This window comes from Phoenix dactylifera, chromosome 4, assembly GCF_051530095.1.
Source record: "Phoenix dactylifera cultivar Ajwa chromosome 4, Ajwa_hap1_PhDact_Kaust_v1.1, whole genome shotgun sequence".
NCBI classification, from domain to species: Eukaryota; Viridiplantae; Streptophyta; class Magnoliopsida; order Arecales; family Arecaceae; genus Phoenix; species Phoenix dactylifera.
This window is the reverse complement of record NC_143193.1, coordinates 39,798,766-39,821,875: the sequence shown is the minus strand read 5'-3', so window position 1 is coordinate 39,821,875 and position 23,110 is coordinate 39,798,766. Positions and strand designations below refer to the sequence as shown.

Sequence of the window (23,110 nt, the reverse complement as noted above, 5' to 3'; positions counted from 1 at the left end):
CATGCAACTTAGCTATGCATTATTCCTAGAACACAATATATTTTATATTGCACATACTACAAGTTTTGTCATCATCAAAAAGGGGGAGACTGATGACCCAAAGATTGAGTTAAAGATTGATTTTGATGATCACAAAACCTTGAAGTATAATTACTAATGTTTGTGTTGCAAGAAGAAAAAATAATTTATTTTGCAAGGAACATAGCAAGTTGGAAAAATACAAGAAGGCCTCAAAAGCTCTCAAGAAAAGTTAGAAGAAAGCTACAATTTAATGGCCCAAGTTTCAAGTTCAAAGGATTTAAGTTGGAGGAGCAAATTCAAAGAAAGATTCAAAAAAATAGTCCTCGAGTCAACTCCGGAAAGTTTAGAGTCGACTCTGGCACTCTAGAGTTTCAAGAAACAGTGCTCGAGTCGACTCCGGCACTCTACGAGTCGACTCCGACTGAGAACAAACAAAAAGACAGAAAGTTGATTTTCAGCGCTACAGTGATCTCGAGCCGACTCCAACTTCAGCGCTACAGTGCGGAGCCGACTCCCAGCTACAGTGTCGGCAGACTACTATTCACAGATCGACTCCTGTTTCAGCCGAGTCGACTCCTACTTCAGCCGAGTCGACTCGAGCACGCTGGGAGGCATAACGGCTAGTTTTTTCTCGATTCCAACGGCTCTATTTTTGTCTCTAACGGCTAGATTTTTGTTTCCACTCTCTCTAAAGCTATAAAATCAAAAGGAGAGCTAGAGAAGAAGGTATGGAAGTGGGAGAGAACATTTAGGGAAGAGTTTTGAAAGAGATTACAAGGAAAATCTCCCATAAGCACAAAAGGGCCATTCAAAGTAAAATAGAGAGAAGAAGAGCATCCAAGTGAATCCCAAAGCTTCCTCTCCATCCGTGTGCTGCCTCGGTGATCCTCTACTTCGTGCAAAATCAGAAGAGGGTCAAGTAAAGAAGAAGCCGAGTTCCTCCATCTACAAATTTGTTTGAGGGCTTCATCTCTTTACTTTACTTATTTATATTTGCTATATTTGCTTATTTGAGAAGCTTGTATTTGATTTAAACTCTTGCTCTATTATCTTGTAACTTGATTCAATCAAGGGATTGAATCAAGGGGTTAAGGTTTGTTGGTGAGCCAAAGGAAAAACCAACTTTGTAAGGTTGTGGTTGATGAGCCTTTGGGAAAACCAACTGGGTTGATTGTGAATCCGGAAAACAATCGTTGTAAGGTTGTGGTTGGTGAGCCTTTGGAAAAACCAACTGGGTTGGATTGTGAGCCCGTGAAAACAATCGGTTGGTTCTAGTCGATGAGCCTGTGAAAACCGACCGAGTTCGTTGTGATCTCGCAAAACAACAAGTTGGGTTGTGAGCTTCTAAAACAACCGACTGTAATCTGAGGGATTATAGTGAAATTTCCAAGAGGTCTTGGGGAGTGGATGTAGGTGCTGGGGTGCACCGAACCACTATACATCTTTGTGTTTGTGATGCCTTATCTCTTGTATTTCATGCCTTACATTCATGCTTGATTGTGTAATATCTCTAGCTTTGTTTTCTATAGAGTTATAAGTGATTGTTTAGAATTTGCTTAGCTTCCACTCCATTCTTACCATACACATAGATTAAAATTGATCATACAACTAAAAATTAATTTTAGATCAATTGCACCCTAAAGCCATAGTATAATTGCTCTAGCTTAATTTTCCACTGCTTTACTTGTAATTGCCTAGAGCTTAAGTAAATAACATCTTATTATTCCGCTGCATTCTATTCAAAGTAAAAATTAGGGAACATAATTTTTAGAAAACCCAATTCACCCCCCCTCTTGGGTTGTCACCTTGGGCAACAAAGATACCTATTATACTCTTAATAAAGAAAAAAAACCTTACCCAAGAATTTTAATGGCTTAAAGGTACTTTTGGAAAACAAAAAAGGACCTCAATTTCTAACAAATGAGAAAGTAGTTTTCCCATGTCCCTCATGGATTTTTCTTTTTCATAAAACATGGGAATCATATTCCCATGGGAATACTACTTTTCCATCTTTCTCCTTTTAAAACTCCAACCAAACAAGAAGCATTTTTTGTTTTTCCATTAACCACACTCTCCCCCCTTCTTTTCCTGCGAACCAAAAAAATGACCTTTGACTTTTAAAGTCAAAATGAAACTTTAATGCAAAATCCACCATAAACAAGTTAGTTTTACTAGTCAAAGAAAGGAATGCAAGGTAAAGAAAATAAGGAAAAGAGAATATTGACACTATCTTTAATGGCATTTGATCATATGGGGCCAGCCTTCTCCTTGTACTTACAGCTAGCACAATACACAATACACCTTGCGTGTAAGGAATGTAATAATGAATTTGTTAATAAGAATCCATTTCATTACTTCAATTTAAATTTTAACTGAGAAGAAAAACATATACGGTTGCTTGATTATGTTTTTACATTAGTAACCTAACATATTATGCATACTAAAGCAAATAGAAGCATTATGAATCATATGCAAAAGATATTCATGTAAAGAATAAAATCTCAAAGACAAGATAAAGCCTAGTTTAGTTTCTCATTAATGATCAATTAGTAGGCATACCTACAACAGAGCATAAGAAACACCATAATTTTTCACTTTGGCTAAAGATCTCTAAGTTTGTATTGCATTTACCGTCATACGGGCAGCCTCAAAAACTGGCAAGAGGATGAAAATAGGGTCAATAGGAGTCGCAATATACAAGCTGCCATCTGTTATACCAGAAAAACAAGGAAAAATAAAAAAATAATTTCAGATAACTATTTAGGTTTTAAAACATCTACGGAGCTATTAGTTTTAACTCTATAATATTGCATAAGTTGTTGGATTTGCAGATCACCTTGAATATGTAGTTCAGTAAAAGGGTTCAATCATACATGGCCACAATCTTACATTTAATCGTAATTACATTTTATTACCCAAGGATAAAAACTTATCCTATAGTTTCAAAGCTTATAGTCAGTTTTGAAATTTCCATTTACAATGTCATTAAGTGCTCGAAACATATTAAAGCACAATCAAAATGAACCTGTGTATCTTTTCCCTACACATCAAAGCATAAGGTCTCAATGAGTTTTGGCAAGGTTCACCAAACCAGTACCGGAACCCATACCGATCGGTGGATGAGTTAGTACGGTACCGGTTCGGTACCATACCGACATATGGTATACTTGAGCGTGCCAATTCCGAACCGGCATGCCCAAATTTTGTTTTAAGCTTTTCTAGTTTGATTAATTGGTAATCAATTTTTTTCAACTTTTGCAATGATTTTAAGTATAATTTAATATTTTTGATATTTTTTGATATTTCTATGATCCCGGTTTAATCTAAATGATGCATCTTGTTATTTTAAAGTGATACTAAACATAAAATGATTAGTGAGATGTTGCATGTTACAAGAAGCAACATGAAATATCCTAAAATCAACTAATGAGGTAAAAAATATAAAATAATACAATCAATTATATATATTTAAAGTACAGCATACATACCGATATCTAAAATCTCATTGAGTGACGATGCTTCTTGTAAATATTCGGAACATTAATATAGTCAAGAAGCATATTAGCTCACCTTTCTAACCAAGAGGCATTGTAGTCAAGTTCATCCCATAAGAAACGCGCTTTAGGTTATAAGTACTCTCAGATATCTCGCTAAAGCTCTAACTCTGAGACGTGTTCCTGATAATACGGCTGTGGAGGGTCCCATTCGAATATGCTGGCAACAAAATCCGACCCGTAAGATGCTCCAGGCAGCGTAGGGTAGTAACCACCAGAAGACAATGTCTCAGACGTACCATATCCAAATCTGTATCCATATGGATCATAGGCTACCTGTGGCTGCGTATAATAGAATCCAGTATAAGACTAAAAACCTGATATGCAAAGTCCGCCGAACCAGTACCGGGACCATAACGGTTGTCGCCCGGTACGGATTCGATACCGGTTTGGTACCATAACGAACCGGTATGGGTATTATTTTTTTTGGAGTTTTCAAAAAAAATTAATTGGTAATCATTCTTTTTAAACTTTTTCAATAAATTTAAGTCTAATTTGTATTGTTCTGATGTTTTCTTAAAGTTTTTATGATGTTTTTTAATGTTTCTATGATCCCAGTTTAATCTAGATGATGCATCTAATTGCTTTAAAATGATACAAATTATAAAATGAACAACATAAAATATCCTCAAATCAAGTAGTGATGTGAAAATTAAAAAATTATATACATTTAAAGTCCAACATAGATACTGATATCTAAAATCGGATCGACTGGTGATAACTCTTGTAGATATCAGGATCATCAGCATAATAGAAGGCACATCAGCCTAGGGGTGGCAAAATATGACCCGACCCGCCAACCCGACCCGTGTTCGACCCGCCATAAACAGGTTTGGGTTTGGCCTAAACAGGTTCGGGTCGTAAACAGGTCGACCCGTTTAACCTGTTTATTAATTGGGTCGGATACGGGTTTTAGATGTCTGACCCGTTTAAACCGTTTAACCCATTTAACTGTTGGGCAGGTTAAACAGGTCTAAACAGGTTAAACGGGTTAAACAGGTTAAACGGGTTAAACGGGTTAAACGGGTCTAAACAGGTCTAAACAGGTCGGGTTGGGCAGGTTAAACAGGTTGGGTTGGACAGATTAAACAGGTCTAAACAGGTTAAACGGGTCAGGTTGGGCAAACAGGTTAAACAGGTCGGGTCGGGTTGGGTAAACAGGTTACCTGTTTATTAAACAGGTTAAACGGGTCGGGTCGGGTTACCTGTTTAATAAACAGGTCAGGTTCAGGTTTGTAATTCCTGATCCGTTTAATAAACAGGTCGGGTTCAGATTTATAGTTTTCTGACCCGACCTGTTTATGCCTGACCCGACCCGATTGCCATCCCTACATCAGCCCACCCCTCTAATCAAGCAACATTATAGTCTTATACGTTCATCCCATAAGCAACGCACGTCGAGTTATAAACATTCTCGAATCTCTCGCTGAAGCTCTAGCTCTGAGAAATATCCTTTTGCCGATAATACAGCTGTGGACGGGCCCATTCGAATATGCCGGCAACAAAATTCTTCTCGTAAAATGTTCCGAGCTATGTAAAATAGTAGCCACCGAAAGATGCTTCAGACGCACCATATCAACACCCATATCTATATAGATCATAGGCTGCCTGTGGTTGCAGATAATAGAATCCAGTATACGACTCGGAACCTGATACATCTATGGATCCTACTCCACATGCGAGGTCATCTGCAGCTGTATCATATCCTCCTGAATGATCTCGAGGAGCTCATCTTCTCTATGCATTCATATCCTCGCGGGCTCTAATAGATCGTGCACCATGGTCTCTATCCTACGTAGTATGCGTAAACTAGGACTCACTGGAGAATCGAAGACCACCCTGCGGCTGTCTCACAAGCAATGGTCTCCTATCCTCCATTCCCTCTCTGGCCAGCAAATCCATAAGCACTAGAACTGTCACCGCTGCTGCTCTTGGTCTCTAAATCTTAGTGTACTGACTCCTCCACACTCCATTGGGGTTGTAGGTACCTTTTGTTTTTCCTTTTTGGTGTGTTGGGCAGCTACTTTCTTACTCTTCATGCCCTTCTCTGCCTAGCTATGTTGGGAGGATGTATGTCACTCTCCTGACTGAGTCGATCAGGTATCATAGTGGCCTTCTCTAAGCATCTCTCGATCATATCTCTGAAAGGATATCTCGAACAAGGAGTCATGTGGTGATTGGGTCTCTTGTGGCTGTGGCTGATCAGCTGGAAGAACGCATGGAATATTGCACTCAGCCCATTGCCCTGCATTGACCCTAGCCTCGCTGGCTACAGAACTGGCTGGTCGTGGAAGTGAACCTCGCTCATCAAGCTCCAGATCCTGCTGTTGGCCCATAAATCATCCGATCATAGGATTATTCTCATCATCAACAAAAGCACTATGGATCGGATCTGTATACTTGAGCTCCACTTCCTTCTGAATGCACTTCAGCCTCAATCTCAAATTGTAGTGAACATATACAAGATCGTTAAGGCATTTCCATGTGAAACAGTTCTACTTACTATGGATGAAGACGAAAGTGGACTAATTACGCTCACAGCCACTCGAGAAAACCGTCTGAAAGAGGATTTAAAAGAGCTAGCCACTTAAGATTTTTCGTGGACAGCCCAAAATGAATCCACCATTCAGCTGCAAAAAATATTGAAAAAAAGTACCTATAAGATAGTATCATATTAGTAACCATCTAATACCAGATAAATGTCCTCCTAATGTGTAACATATCTAGATTCACTTTTCTTACTTACGACAGCTGCCGATACTCCTAATGGGTACTTACTAGCCGGTTATGGTCGATAAGTGACCAATTTTGGCCGATTCTATATGGGTTCCGGCTAGTACAGGGCCAAAACTGAATGTAACAAGCAAACCGACCCGGTCTCGCACCAGGTCGGTTTAGCACTGCCCGAACCGGGCAGTTTGGACCAATTCGATAGTCATTGCCGATACGTCTATGTATCTCACTCCACGTGTGAGGTCATCTACAGCTGCATCGTATCCTCCTGAATAACCTCGAGGAGCTTATCTCTTATATGCAATCGTATCCTCACAGGCTCTGTCAAATTATGCATTGTGGTCCCTATTCTTTGTAACATGCGTAAACTAGGACTCACCGTTGAATCGAAGACCACCCTACAACTGTCTCATAAACGGTGGTTTCATGTCCTCCACTCTCTTTCTAGCCAGCAGATCCATGACTACCAGAACTGTCATCGTTGCTGCTCCTGGTCTCTGAATCTAAGTAAACTGGCTCCTCCACACTCCATGGGGGCTGCAGGTGCTTTTTTTTTCTTTTTTGGCATGATGAGCAACTGCTTGCTTGCCCTTCGTGCCCCTCTAGGAGAAGCAATTATGGTGGTCATGGATCTACGGACCAAGAAGAGAGTAGAAGACATGAAACCACTATTTATTAGATAGGCACGGGGTGGTCTTTGATTCACCGGTGAGTCTCCGTTTACACATGTTACACAAGGACTACATTGCACGATCTAGTAGAGCCCACGAAGGTCCGATTGCATATAGAAAACGGGCTCCTGGAGGTCATTCAGGACACGATGTAGTTGCAGATGACCTCGCACGTAAAGTAGGATATATAGACATATCAAGTTCCGAGTCGTATACTGGATCCTATTATCCGTAGCCACGGGCAGCCTATAACCCATATGAATACATATATGATATGGTGTCTGAGGCATCTTCTGATGGTTACTACCCCATGCAGCTCAGAGCATCTTACGGATCGCATTTTGCCGCCGGCTTATTCAGATGGGCCTATTCACAGTCATTTTATCAGACAGTTTATCAGCTAGAGGACACCTCTCAAAACTAGAGCTTCAGCGAGAGATTCGAGAGTGTTTATAACTCAGAGCGCTTTTTTATAGAATGAACATATAAGACAATAACGTTGCTTGGTTAAAGGGATAGATTGCTGTGCCTTCTGACTATGCTAATGATCTGTATATCTACAAGAGGCATCACCACTCAATGAGATTTTTGATATCAGTATATATATTGTACTTTAAATATATATAATTGATTATATTATTTTACATTTTTTACCTCACTATTTGATTTGAGGATATTTTATGTTGCTTCTTGAGCTCAGATCCATGTAGAACCCTATAATGAATGCTATATATATTTTTTAGACTTGTCAGCATGCATCAAAGGCTACTTCTTAATTTTGTCAAAATTTAGGCCTAGACCAATATGTGCATGATCGTATCAAAACTTGAATAAATGGACACCAAATTTAGCTGGAGAGGAGCTTGCATGCCCTTAAATTTATGTTGCTTCCTGTAGCATACAACATCTCACTAATCATTTTATGTTTTATATCATTTTAAAATAATAAAATGCATCATTTAAGTTAAACCGAGATCATAGAAACATCAAAAATAATTAAATTAACTTGAAAAATTCTGAAAAAATTGGGCATGCCGGTTCTACCGACATGCCCAAGCGTACCATGTCAGTACCGTACCGTCCCATCTGCCGACCGATTCGATGAACATTGCCTTGGAGTGATACAAAGTTGTCTCTGCCACTCAGTAGTCCACCTTCGCCTTCTTGAAAATCCTCTTCTTTGCTACTTTGAAATCAGTGAAGTGCTTCATCAGCTGCCGAACTTCTATGGGCATTTTCAGCACAGATACATCTGGGTAACCACCAGCTAAGTACTGCTTCAACTGGTTACCCCTCCTTTGAACTGTGTTACACCAGTTGCACTTCTAATGGTGCCGGCCCGAGAGCATTTGCCCATGATCCCAACCAATGTCATGCTCTAGCTCCTTTTTCTTTGATTGTTCCATTCCGGCAAGTTTATCGTTTCTCAATTATTTAAAAATAGCAAAATTAAGTTACAATAAAAAAATATATTTTTTACTTTAGAAAATATATCTGATTTATCTAATACATAATACTAATTTTTCATATTCTTTTATATATTTATATAAATTTAATAATTTTTAAATTAAAAAATATGTTTAAATACCATAAATTTAGAAAAAATATATTTTTACTTCAAAAAATACTTCTGAAATTTGTATTACTTACTACTAATTTTTCATAATTTTTGGTATTAATCATATATTTTTAATTATTGTTAACTTAAAAAAATTATTTTTAAATATAAATATTTTAAAACATTAATTTGAGCAGGCCGAACGGGGCAGTTCGGCCCGGTTCGGCAGACATTGGGCTTTGGTTTCAGTAGCCAATCTGGAACTTTAGACTAAGCTAAGCTAGATGAAAGGACCTTGACCGAGTCACTTGGATCAAGATTGCTCAGCTCAAAGAAGGCCCGGCAGATAAGTAATATATGTAATACTCCATCATAAGGACTTAACTGTACTTTACTAATATGGTCAGCATATTAGCTACCAAACAACTGAAAAATGTTTTATGTTGCATGTTTCTACAGAGAAGAATTAAACAAATGATTCTGATAGATTTCAACACCAAGTAAATCATGACTAGGATAATTTCAATATCTCAGCCATATTTTTTTGCAAAAGCATAGCATTAATGTATAAAAAATCTAATAAAAAGGCAAAATTAGATTTTGGAGGGTAAAAGTAGCTATATCAAGGGCAAAAAGATCATATTGATCAATACCCTTTGTCAGCACGATCGTTCGTATGGCACATATCCTACCCACCTTTAAGCAATACACTCTTATACCTTGATAATTCCAGCCTTAAACCAATCTAACAATTGTCATTAGGATCTGGCCTCTATCCATAAGGTTGACGAGGACAATGAGATATTGTATTTTAAGGACTTAAATAATTCTATTTAGCTAGTGATAGCCAAGGATTGGCATATCATTGTGTAACATCTCATATTCTTCCAAATACTAAACAAAAGATCAAGGGTTATTAACCTCTAGAACTAGAAATTTTTCAAATTCTAGTCCACTTTTGATTGCTTTGTTTTGACAATCACCGACCATTCTAAATATTATCTAGTATTATAAGTTAAATAGAAATATGTGATTCCATTGCTGATGAATTGGTCGTAAAACATATAGGCTGCATTTGATGGAACTAGACCCAACATGCTTGTTAACAATGTTTATGTTGGCAATCATGTTATCGATTTCGCCATCCCGGTTGGAACTTCTTTGACAATGAGTTAAATGTTTTCACCTTCATAGATCTAAGCCATGTTGAATCCGAGCCAAAAAGCCAATAGAGAAAGTATCAAAACCAAGCTTAGAAAATTAAAGAGTTAAGTTTAAGCAAAGCCGATTAAAGACTTCAGGTCCAGTTGGAGCTAAGCAAATATTTGCCCCCATCAATTTGTTACTTAGAAAATTAAAGAGTTAAGTTTAGCAAAGCCAATTAAAGACTTCAGGTCCAGTTGGAGCTGAGCAAATAATTGCCCCCATCAATTTGTTAATGCCCTAGTACATGTATAGAGGGAATTAAAGACTGAGCTACAAACCTATAATGATCACCAATCAGTATAGGACATACAATGGTACAAGGTCAACACAGTCTGAATGCGCAAAAAATGGAAACAAAATATCAAATACTACAGTAACCACACTTGAGCATTTGTCGAGTCAGGTCAGATTCAGGTACAAATACACACATATTCTAAAATGTATCAAGTTTATTTGTATTCAGCTACTAAAATAAATATGACAGCTAAAATTAATATGATGGTTTTGTCATATTGTTATAATTTAAGATGTGGTCGGTTACATAGATGTAGACTTTGGCAATTTGTTGTTTTAATGGATCACGGGTATTCATTGTTAAAACAAGGTCTTGCATTTGAAGCTCTCAATGAGCTTGAATCAAGTTTGATTTGAATCCAGCTATATTTAAGGGTATCAAGCCATTCAAAACATTTGGCTTGACTCAAAACTAGGTTTAACCAAGTTCAATTAATTGAAATTAGCAAGCTTGATCTTGTACTTTAGGGCCTAACTACCTAAATGCATGCTGGCTAGCTAGTTAAGCAAGTCAACTTTGGACTATATTTTGAGGCAGGTTAAGCATTAGAGAAGGTAGGTCAATACATTAGGCATGATGGAGGAACAATATCAATCTCGTGCTCCTCGCCATTTCTTATTGATGTCCAGACCTTGCTTAGTTACAAATTACATGTTTCAGTCATTCTTCAACATCTGTTTTATATATTTGTATTAGTTTTTCATCATATAATATAATTTTCTTGTCTGAATAACTTTGTGCGAATAGAGGGGCATATTCTTTTGGAATGATCAACTAACAAACTGTATAGTTTGCACGAAAAATTGTAATTTTAGATAATTACGAAGGCATTTCATTATAATCTATGTCTGATTTTTATATTCACATAAAAAATTATCACTAATTTTAATATTCTATACAACATACTTAAGCTTCTGCCTAAACACTCGTCTTCTAGCTAAATCTAGCCCCATGACTACCATCATACTGCAACTGGCTTCTAGAACACTGATAAGATTGTAACTTCCCAAGCCATAAGCAACTAAAGATATTCAGAACATCCTTCTGAACCAATTCGATCCACCTCAAGGTGAATCAAAGATATGCCCACTTTCTTGGATCTGTCACATGCAAACCATATGCTGTGGAGCAAATACAAACTAAACAAGACATTTTAGCTAACCTATCCTATTTTGATTGGGCATCAATGTGGTTCCTTGAACTCATCATGTGTGGACTAAAAAATAAATCTTCAACGTAATCTCAACATGAGCATCAACTAGTTCAGATTTATAAATCAACATTATATGACACTAAAGTTAAAATTCCTTAGTTTACTGGAAATTAGGAAAAGCCTATGTTCAAGCAGCTCATGAAACCATACCATATGCTAAGAAGCAGCATCAAACTAACCAACAGGCACCTTGAACTTACCGATCCTACTTCCTACATTGCCTGGCAGGGAAGTGATTTGCTCAATGGACTCACCATTCACAACTAAACAGATATCTAAATAATATCATCCTGAGCATCAACTAATTCTTTTTTTTCTTTGTGAAAGCAAACATCAACTAGCTCAAAATCTTAAACCTTTGTACAAAACTGATATTTAAAACCCCTCAGATTGCTAGAATTCAAGTGTAATGCAGTGAAAATATCAATAAGAGAGTAAATACTTGATTAGAATATGGAAAACCAATGGCAAGAAGATCATCATTTCATCATTACTAGTTGATGCAGCACTATATGCTATTAACCAGAAAATATAGTGAGACATTTAAGTATACCTTCACATACATAGTCCCCTAGGAACCAAGATCCACAGGATTGCTTAAACCAATGAAGTTCCTGCAACTTTCCAGCTGAGAAGACATAATTTGTTGGTTTGCCTGTTAAATAAACAAAAACTAATACATGATCGAAATGTTTTTAAACAAAAAGCTATTAAGGAATGTCAAAGAATGACTTCAATGGAGTAAATAAAAGGCACATTCTTCTGAAACACATGATTATCTGGTAAAAAAAATGACACAACAAAACTATTAACCAAAGAAAGTTATTAGGGTGCATACATAAGCATAGTATGCCGTATCGGCCCGAACCGAGCAGTACAAGGCATACCATACCGTACCAGTTCAGTACCGGTACTCGGTACGGATGGTGTACCGACACTCGATACGCCACAAAAATTTCGTACCGTACCGTACCGACATTGTGTTAGTGTGGCATCGAAATGGGGTCCAATACCAAGACTGTGAACCTTGAGCACAAGTATACATGCATTAAGTATAAAATCTAGTAAAAGCAAAATTGGCATGATGTTTGTTGCCATTACCATTATATCATATGCTAGCCATTTCTTTATATTAACGCTGGACAAATGCTGTTGTGAAGTTTCTTAAATCCTTTTTTGCACTTCCATACATATTATGTTTGATATTCCAATCCTCTCGACCAATTGACATAGCTAAGAGCATGTTTTCTTGTTGGAGCCTCCTCGAATCTTAATTCCATCTTTCCCTAACATGCCGTCCATTTTACATCATTTTCTTTTTTAAGTGCTGCAGCTTTTATGCCTCCACTATATCCTCAATCTTTGGTCTATCCTTCCTACTTTTCCCAGATCCATCAAAAAAATTTCAATTGATGCCACAACTTTTATTTCTTTAAGCTTATTTGTTACCCAACACTCATTATATAATACTGGGGAACTTGTAACCAATCACAAAACGTTTTACATAAATTACCAAGGCATATGCCCATCATATAGCAGCTCAAAATTTCACCACTTCATCCACCCAACTTTAATTTATCATATAACAACTTCAAATTATCAGACAAGTTCCATGTCCTCCATGTGGCAAAAGAATTCAGCTATTTAACACAAACTCAAATTCCAACCCCAATAGTATCACAAGAATATGCTTTTCACATTTATCATTTTCTACTTATTTAAGCAAATTGACATTCTTGCTGCTACGTTTTGGATAGTTCAATATTACTCACCAGCAAACTTTGATTGGTGAACACATGCAAATAACAAAAGGAATGTGGAGGGAAAAAAATAGTAACATTTGCATATTTTCATCTAACATCAAAAAGCAATGACCATAACCAATAAAATTGTTGGCAAGAATGCAGAAAAATGAGTCAAAAAAATAAAAATCATTTGTTCTAGGACTAAGTTGATGACTCCATATCACAGAATAGGTAAGCCAGTCTAGTGTGGCACTATCAACCAATGTTTAATTTATATTTTGATTCTTTCCTAGTTGTCTTCTAACTAATTGACTTGAAGTAGAACTGAGGCATCCTTGACATGTCAGGTCCCATGAATTCAGTTCCTTAACTTAAAAGCTAAGCTGGATTACATACAAGAAAAAGCTATTTCAGTTAAAGCCTCTGAACATGAATAAATGTTTAAAACTTTTTCATGATGAAATGCAACATGGATACTCGAAACTAAAGACATATAAAACTTAAAAAACATGTATCAAAGATGCTAGACCTCCGACAAGTGGGCCCAACTTCAAACAACACCCACCACACACATGCTTCTTGAAAATAGGTGGAAATACTAAAATGTGCAGAGGAAGATCAAGGGATTGATACCACTCTTTAATTTGTCATGATAAAGTCCCAGCTATTTGAGCAGGCATTGTGACTGGCCAATAACTTCCACCAAGGGCAACCTCAGACGTTACAACAAGTCATCGTAACCTCTTATTAATAATAACCATCTATGTCATCTTAGGTTCTCCCATCCTTTTAGCTCTCCTAGTAAATATTTGATCAACTTTCCTAATCAAAGCTTCCTGAATCTTTGTTGCACATGTGGAACTATCTCAACCCATTTCCTTTAGCAGCTTACCACTCTAAAGCATTCATTATCAACCACTATGGCATATGTACCCTGGTATGAGTGCCAAATACAGGTTTAGATGCAACAAGGTTTAGAGGGTGTATTTGCCTCTATGTTAAATACATGCAACAAGGTCGGCAGTACTAGACGAACTACCCAGTTCAGGGCGTATCAAACCATATCAAGGGCGAACTGAGACATGATGCCTTCTCAGCTCAGAACAGGGCCCGAACTAGGCGATTCCAGCCAATACCAGGCGATTCGGCCCTAAACCAAGTAGAACCACACGGTTCCACTCAATATAGGGTGTTTCTGCCCCAAAGGACCTTTAATAATTGAGAGGGAGGCAGAGAAAGCCTCCTCTGCCTTCTCTGCCTCATTCTCTTATTTTTTTCCCATCCGAAGAATAGAGAAAAGGAGGATTTTTATGGATTTCAGTTTAGATTCAAACCAACATAGGTAAAAAGACCTCTCCCCTTTCCTCTCTCTTTTTTTTAATATTTCATGCCGAAAATTGGCAAAAAATGGAGAAAATGAGAAGAGATCATGCCAAAAAAAATTTTGCCATGATTTCAAATATGATGTAGATCTATAGATGATCTATGCAATGCAGCCAAAATCATAATTTTTGTTAAATCTATAAATGTTTACATTAGAAATATATTTTTAGATTAAAAAATAATATTAAATAAAATAATCCATTTTTTTGTAATATTGGTAGCATATTTGGGGGTATGATGTTACTTTCTCCCTATATTTGATACTAATTTATTTAAATTTGATCATGATCATTCTCGTAAAGATCTAGGCCCAATTTTAAATGAAACTAAAAATTTAGTGGTCATTTGTGCATACCAATGGGCAAAGAAAAACATATGTAGCACTCCTGGTCATGTGCTACACTAATTCAAAGCAAAATTATTTTTTGGATATTTTATAATTAAATGTTATTGTATTGCTTAAAAATAATTTAAAATATTTAAATTATGAAATGTTAGTATTATGTATGGATAAATTAAAAGTATTTTTTGACGTAATAATTTGATTATTTTGAATTACAATGAAAATTCATAATTTATAAATAATTAATTAAATAACAATCAATTGAGATAAAAATATATGTAGCATTCCTTGTAGGATTCTACATTAATCTGAATTAAAATTAATATTCTAGGTATTTTGTAATTAAATATCAGTGTATTATATAAAAAATAACTAAAATATATAATTGGTTATAAAAATTATTAAAGATTGGTAATTACATATAGATAATGTAAAAGTATTTTCTGGACTAATTCAATAATTTTTTATTACAATGTAATTTCATAAATTTTTAAATAATTAATTAAGTAGTTATCTATTGATGTAAAATGCATAACATGTGTTCGTTAAACTTGTAAGAATGGATTCCATAAGGGGCCGAAGCATGATATAGATTGGGATCATCCAGTCATGCTTTCGAGTCGGCAATCCTAAAGGCGCAAGTGCTACAACATCGAGTTCAAAGGACAACAGATGACCAAGTTGAAGCAACATCTGACCGATAGTTACCTTCACATATTTGTCTGTCAAAAATATTCATTGGTTCCAAAGAGCAGCAATTTCTTGGTTTCCTGTGTTGTTTTCTTGCAACAAACAGACTCTAACCTAGCAACAAATTTAACTCATGAGCCTATAGAAAAGTCTTATCTTCTTTCCATGGAGAGCTTCTGGAGTGTTATCTCAAGCACCAAATGCCGTATATCCAGTATCTTTCTACTTTAGCTCAATTTCTGGCAGGGTTCTACTACATTTACATGTTAGCATTTCTGCTATTAAAATATATTTTACAATGTTCTGCACATAGGCCATCTATGATTATACAATATATCAAGGTTCATAAAAGCAGCACCGAAGGGTGTATCGACTGGCGATCGGTTCGATATAGTACAAGTTCGTACTACACCATTCTGAGGCGTACCAAAACAAAGAGAATCGGAGAGGGACGAAGAGGGAGAGAGAGAGGGAGAAAGGAGGGAGAGAGGAGACGAAGGGGGAGAGAGAGGTTGAGAGAGAGAAAGAGGGCTCAAATGCCCTCTTCATCACCAAGGGCGGAGAGGGGGCAAGAGAGAGGGAGGAAGATGGAAAGGGAGGAAGGGAGGGAACAAGAGGGAGAGGGAGGGAGGAAAACCCTAACCCTAACCCGAGCGAGAGAGAGAAATAGGGAGGGAGGGAAACCCTAACCCTAACCCTAACCTGAGCGAGAGAGAAAATAGGGAGGGAGGGGGAGGGAGAGGGAGAGGGAGGGAGGTAGAGACTTACCGAAAATCATTGAACAAGGATGGCGAAGCATGGGGGGCACATTCTGAAATCATCGAACGTGGGTTGTGTTCATGAGCAGGTGCAGGGCAAGGGAGCGCTCTCACTCTCTTGAACAATCTCTCAAGCAAGCGGACTTGGGGGGGGGGGGGGTGTGGAGGTCTGTTTTAATAGGCGACCCACACAAATGCAAGGGGTGTGGACCGGGGAGTTCTATTTTAATAGGTGAACTGCGAACACAAGTGGGCGAACTAGCCCCATCCTGATTCAAGAGTCTATGCCAATCCCTAACCAGTCTAATTCGATATGCCCAAACCAGCCAGTTCACAAAGTTAGGCAAATCATGCAATGAATTATCCAAATATACTACTTGTATAGTTTAATTATATGCTTATACATTTGTAGTCGCAACATCTGTATATAGAATGTGCTCAAAGTTACTTGCAACAACTTTCAACATGCACAATCAGCACATTTTTTGCTCGCCATTTCTATTTAGTTTTCTTTTAGTGAAATAAAGGCCAATTAATGAAAATTCAAAATTAGTATCATACAAGTATTAGCAAAATACCAATAGATCACTACTAGGCAAAGCAACAACATAGAGTGTTGTAATTAACACTATCAGGCATCATTATATCAAATTTATCCTTATTTAGCCTCCATGGTTTCAACTACGCTAAACAAAGCCAAAAATAATAAGTAGACCTGATTTTGGATGGCATAAAGATAGGATACATCCTTCTGCATTTACATTTGTAGTCGTATCCTTCTCTGCATTCAAAATACAAGGCATCACAAGTAAGTGAAATGAAAAATCAATGAATTTAACTCATTGACATTTACATTACAAAATATCATCATGATTAACATATACTTTGTGGAGTACAGAATTATGAATTTAACAAAAATATATCAAACTAGACAAAGCATTAATAAAAAAGTGATATTATCATTAGTACATAACAAAGTTGAGGTGACAAGGCAATATAAAGTATATTTTGATAAAATGACTAGATAATCTTCAACTTAAAGTATGGCGAAACTGTCACGTACCTTTAAATTAGTTTAGAGGTTCATATTGCACCTCATCGTGTCAAGTTTTTGCACTCATTGATGTAGATATAAACAGAAAATTCATCAAATATGCACTAATATCATGCAAGATAATCCATTGATCCTTCCTTTATCTGTTTTAGAATTTTTTTAACACATTTATGATCACAATTAGCTTTTCTCAATGTAATTACATGTCTGAACCATCTAAAGCAGCCATGGTCTTTCAATTGTCGAAACAACATCAACTAGGGTCACTTCATCAAACTTGTCCACATGGAGGACATTAGACATACTTGATACCCTGGAGAATCAATATCACTAGGCTCTCTATGAAGGAGCAGCATAATGTAGTGCATCATTTAGATAAGCATCAAGTATCAATTTCTGCATCTCATGTTCCATCAGAAATCATTGGTTAAGCACCAAGATCATCCAAATAATAAACTCTAACATGTTATGAAACTTAAAACTGTTTAGGTGGGAAAAATAGGATAACAACTAATGATGTGGATCTTAGTCAAGTCTTAATTATCACAGTCTGAAGGAGAATGCTAAATGTGTATGCTTCTTGAACAGAGTCAATCTATTACCCTGTTGTCCTATGTGAATGCATTGTATACCATGTGATTTGATTTTTCATGCCACAAAATCATAGCAGGACAGGTCCATACACTACATGATTCATGAATATATTTTAGCCCATATAAACCCACATACTAACAAATAACAGAGACATGCTACACTACAAGTTGATAATGGTCAGCTTATAGACTGCAGAAGTCCAATATAACCAACCAAAATTAATAATATTATCATTTAGCATGTTTAAATTTCCATCTCCCTCCACAATTTAGTCTCGTTTAAGCATCAAACCTTTGTTTATTTAGTCAATCTATGATGATGTTGCTTCATCTTAGTTACGTCGATTAGGTTTCTTCACATTTAGTTATGTGGATTAGGTTTCTTCACATACTGTACTCCATGGCCCAGTTTGCTTGCAGCATATATTAGCACAAAATAAAAGGGTTAAACCATCCCTAACTCACTTCGATGTGGAGATAAATATTTCAACCTGCAGCATGGGATAGTCTACTCCATGCTAAAGAGAAAAATTGGAGTTATGAACTTTTAAAATGCCTATACTAGATCTGGGGCCAATAGGTTGCTAAAGGATGTTAAAGTACAAAATTCTCATGCCATGCTTTAGAATTCCTTTTTTGAAAAATAAAGCCCTAAGGTCATTAAATCATAACTTGCTTTTTAGATATACAAGCAGCATCACAAAATTATAATGAATTAATACAACCAATATGTATTTTACTTTTCTCTTTGATGAAAGAACCAAAACATGTATGTGAATGTGTAACTTATTTTTGTTCCATGATTAAATGGATATCAAACTTCCAACAGCCTGCCTAATACCAGAGTATATATTGCATCATTATCCCTTTCTTAGAAAAAGAGAAGTGATACAATACATGGATGGATCCATTTGGTTGGAGAAATAAACAAACTGAGATTTGTCCGATGCACAACTTCAAGTCTGATAAGGTTTTAAAGGTAGAGGCCACCAGAAATGGATCTCACTGTATGCAAGTCCATTATAAGCCCACAGTCATAAGTGCACACATCTTAATTTCCAAAATTTAAAGTAAGAATACGTGATGCATTGTATGTCTACATACAGGATGTGTCTATATGCACACAACTAGGCTATTTTGGTAATATAAGGCTCTTGATTCTAATCCAATCTGAAATCATATTCCAATATCTTATACTACAATTCAAGCTCGATAATGCTTATTTGAGTTGGATCTAAATTTGTTGATACACCAGACACAATCTCCATATAAGATAAAGTTCAAATCTGAAAACTATTCAGAAAGGTAACTTCTAAATAGAAATATGTTAGAGGGTGTTGAAATTTGCTCGGTCTAACCGAGATTTGGTTAGACACTTGGGAACTAACAGCATACCTTACTCTTTAGGAAGTTCCCATTATTAGTTTGCCCCTTTCAAGGATCGCCGAACCGGTACCGGTCGGCCACCGGACTGGTTCGGTACTGGTCCAGTCTGGTTCGAACCGATAACGAACCGGCCAAAAAGACGCGCGTTGTGGCATTAAATCCTGGCCGAATCGGACGAACCGGTCCGGTTCCATCCGGTTCGGCCTTATACTGGCCAGTTCCGGCCCCTACAAGGCCAAAACCGTTTTCTGTGACCAAACCAACCCGGTCGGTGCCGGTACGGGCATTCCTTGGTCCCTTTTTTGTTAGATTATACGTAAACAAGATTTGGTCTTACTTGCCTTTAGAGTCCTGTTATAGTCCTTATGCAAACATGTAAAGAAGATGAGAAATTAGGAGACCTAACTTCTAATTGAAAGACACCTTGACCGAAGATTCAATGGGTAAGATCAAAGTAATTGAACTACTAGGAGAACCAGAACTTTGAAATTATTGAGCTAACCATCCCCTAGCTGAGTTATGCTTACAGCACGATTTTGTTTCTTTTTTTTAGGTGTCAATTGCAAGGTTTTTTTGAGAAAGTTACGGCACTAATTGATCTGTGCTTATTTGTAGGGTTTTTTTTTTTTAGGAAAAGTTACTTGACTAAATAAGCAACAGGCAAAATTTTGCAACATACTTAATTACAGGGTAATTTTGGAGGACTCATTTTGATGATTGTGGTAATATAGGTCATCCTCTGTAGGTATTAGGGCTAAACCAAGCAAAATCATGAATATCATATATTAGCATGTGGTCTTTTTTCGGTATAAAGTGCATGGATTTTATAGTAATTCTAAGTAGATTCTGAGACAAATACCTTGAGTATGTTCCGAAGAAAAAAATGTCTTAAAAGGTATGGTCTCAAGAATTCCAGTTTATCATGGTTTCTTATAATTGATGGCAGTGGATCTATTAATTAAAGGTTAAAGCTCAACAAGTATTTTTAAACATCACATGGTAAATGTGATACAAAATTCTATTATTTTGGGTTTCTTTTTGTTTTAAATTATGGGGGGAACCATCATAACATTTTACAGCATATTCTGTATCGGTTAGTTCAATGTTAGCAACCAACCTTGACTTCCATTTTTTACATTTCTTTTCAAAACAGCCTTCTAATACTTGTATCTTCTACTATTTTATCTTTTGAATACTAGGTGAGAGTTTTATTTTTTTTTAACTCCTTTTCACAAATCATTCCTTGGCTATAAGACTTTGTGGCACAATGTTCGCTTTCTCTCTCTCAAGAAAATTTTGTTTTTCTTCTGTCGTTGTTTATTAAATATTCTGAGATATGAACGGATGTATGAAAGCATTAGCACCATTACCTTCAAGTCAAAAAATGTTAAAGCCTATTCCAATGACCTCGGGGCTAGTTCAGGAAAGCACAAGGCTAAGGAGTAGAAGTGTGAATTTATATCCTAGAAAAGTTAGTTATGCACAGACTTCAAAGACATAAAATGGACCCAACGATATTTCCCATGTGACTCAAACAACATGATCACCTTCATGTATGAATCTTAATAAATATAGATGTTTGTGCCAATTGAGCATCAATTATTGAATATGTAGTCCTCCATCCTATCTAGGATGTTCCTTCCAAATGGCTCCAATGCACTAGCATTCAAGAGCTTATTCATCCTGTTAAAAAAACTCCAGTAGCATTTTGAAGTCTCCCAAGTCCTGATTACCTCCCATCATCACCAACATCTAGTGGAAACTCTTTTTCTTTTTAGCAAACAATGGATACTCATTACATCTGCTAATTCCCTTGTTTATTCTAACCTTCTATGAACGATAAATTAGACAGTTCAGCTGACTAATTAATCTCTATTTCGTTCAATGGCAAAAAAATATGCAAGCTATATAAAAGCCAATCCAAACCAAAAAAACAATAAAAATTAAGAACTGCGGGCGAAATGCTAAATAACGAAAATAGCTTAAGAGGAGAGCAAATGGTGCCGACAGAGAGTAGGGGGAGAGAGAGAGAGATTAGCATCGAGACTCAAATACTCAAGTAATGCTACACATAGGAACTTACGAGGACTGATAAGGAGACGCGGTTCCTCCAATCCATCAAACCACGCCATGCCCAATGGATCCCTACTGCTTCAATGAAACACCAAAGTTTGAAGGATGCTAAATAAAATCGTCCGAAGCAATGTTTTAATTTATCGAACCGGAAAATGCACCTAAAATTGAACCCGTAACATCATGATGCCGTAGTAACATAACATCTAGATATAGAAAAAATAGATTAAAATTATTAATATATGAAAAATTGTAAAAAGAATCAAAAATTGCTAGCTTCGTGAATAGGCGGGAGGGGGGTGGAAAGGGGGAAGAGAATGTGAGACGGTGAGAAGGAATGAGAGTGAGCGCAGATCGGGAGGGTAGCGAGACACACATAGAGAGAGGAGAGGGGGTTATGCTGCCGCCGGCAGGAAGAGGGGAGAGAGGGAGAGAGGAGGAAATACTTCGTGCCACGGTGCTGGCGCCCCCGGCTGACTTCCGCCGTCCGTCCTCTGTAAGCGCCTCTAAGGAAGAAAGAGACTACGGCAGACAGGAGAGAAATCGAACCGAGTCGAAAGATTGGATGGAACCCAACCCTAAACCCAAATTCCCATGACGCGGGAAACGGAAAGTCACCAGAGAGATTTCCCCGACCTTCGCTTTGCTGAGTACGAAAAAGTACTTTGTCCTTGTTTAAAACAGTTTTTACTTGAGACCGCGTCAGATTAAACCGTGACCCAGTCTGCTTAGATACGAAAAAGTACTTTGCCCTTGTTTAAAACAGTTTTTACTTGAGACCGCGTCAGATTAAACCGTGACCCTGCTGAGATCCGACCTGCCCTATTTTGGAAAGCTATAGGCCGAGTTGAATTCTAAAATTAGATCCATTCCATTTTTCGAATCAAGTTTGAGTTTCCTGTATTCAGATCCAACCCACCCCAGCCTATTTGAATTTTGAACAATTCTGGATTTTCCAACCCTGGATGTTAGTATTAAGTTGATTGACCGTATGCGTTCAAATTTGAACTATCCAAGTTAAAATATGAATTAGTTAAATGGATTGGTTAAAACTGTTTGATGCGCCTACTTCAGCAGTAGAACACCGGTACTCGAAATGCCTTGGCAGTACCAACGCACTACAAATACTGGTATCATTGGTGTCGTACGATTACTCGAAACCCTTAATATGAGGCGTCTGATCGTCACATAAATAAAGATATAGAATGAAAATTAACAAGAGGATAAGATATGAGAAAGGTCTACAAGAATTGAAATTTCTAATTTCATTATATTAGAAAACTTTTGAATCTAATTGCAGAACCAAACATATAAATTTGTGAAATCATAATTTATTGTTTCAATATTTACAAACACATCACAACCCACCTATCTTTGTTCGTCTATAAAAGATGCTAACTAGCATAAGTTTTATTAATTAACCTGCTAGCTTTGAACATCATCAGTAAATCAGCAACCGAAGTATAAAAGTTCCTTGAAAGCTTCTCTTAGTATCTCCAAGATAGAAAAAGAGCTTTCTAATGCTAACAATCATGAAATTCCACATCTACTTGGATTCTATATGGTAGTTGTTGTTATCTCACATAGAAATTAATATGAGTTGAAACATTTTATTATATTCTTGCTATCACTTTTTCAATATTTTGCAGCACTATAAAGGAGGCAAACAAGAGCTTGGTATATTAACATGAATCTCAGCATTGAAGTTTTGGGATATGATATTCTGACCATTGTAGCTTCTGGTTCTAAGAGGAGACTGAAGGCACCTTTTGAAAGGTAAAATAACTTGAGAAAAAAGAAAAGTGAAACAAGGAATGAAGAGAGGAAGACCCGA

At 36.8% G+C, this 23,110-nt stretch overlaps 1 protein-coding gene across 7 annotated transcripts in view; it reads right to left on the bottom strand.

Moving 5' to 3' along the window:
- The window catches only part of LOC103696538 (ribonuclease H2 subunit B), a 66,426-nt gene extending 44,508 nt beyond the window's left edge, over positions 1–21,918 (bottom strand). The window contains exons 1-6 of one of the 7 annotated variants that reach the window (XM_088719843.2): positions 21,723–21,903; positions 21,438–21,482; positions 21,287–21,351; positions 16,886–16,951; positions 11,805–11,906; positions 2,653–2,729 (exon numbers count right to left, since the gene is read on the bottom strand). In XM_088719843.2, coding sequence (XP_088575969.1) covers positions 2,653–2,729; positions 11,805–11,906; positions 16,886–16,951; positions 21,287–21,335 — 294 coding nt within the window. In that variant the 5' untranslated portion in view covers positions 21,336–21,351; positions 21,438–21,482; positions 21,723–21,903. Of the gene's footprint in view, positions 1–2,652; positions 2,730–11,804; positions 11,907–16,885; positions 16,952–21,286; positions 21,483–21,722 lie in introns of all 7 variants that reach the window. The other 6 variants (XM_088719842.1, XM_088719841.2, XM_088719844.1 and 3 more) reach the window with 6 other exon arrangements.
- Between the last annotated feature and the right edge of the window lie 1,192 nt (positions 21,919–23,110).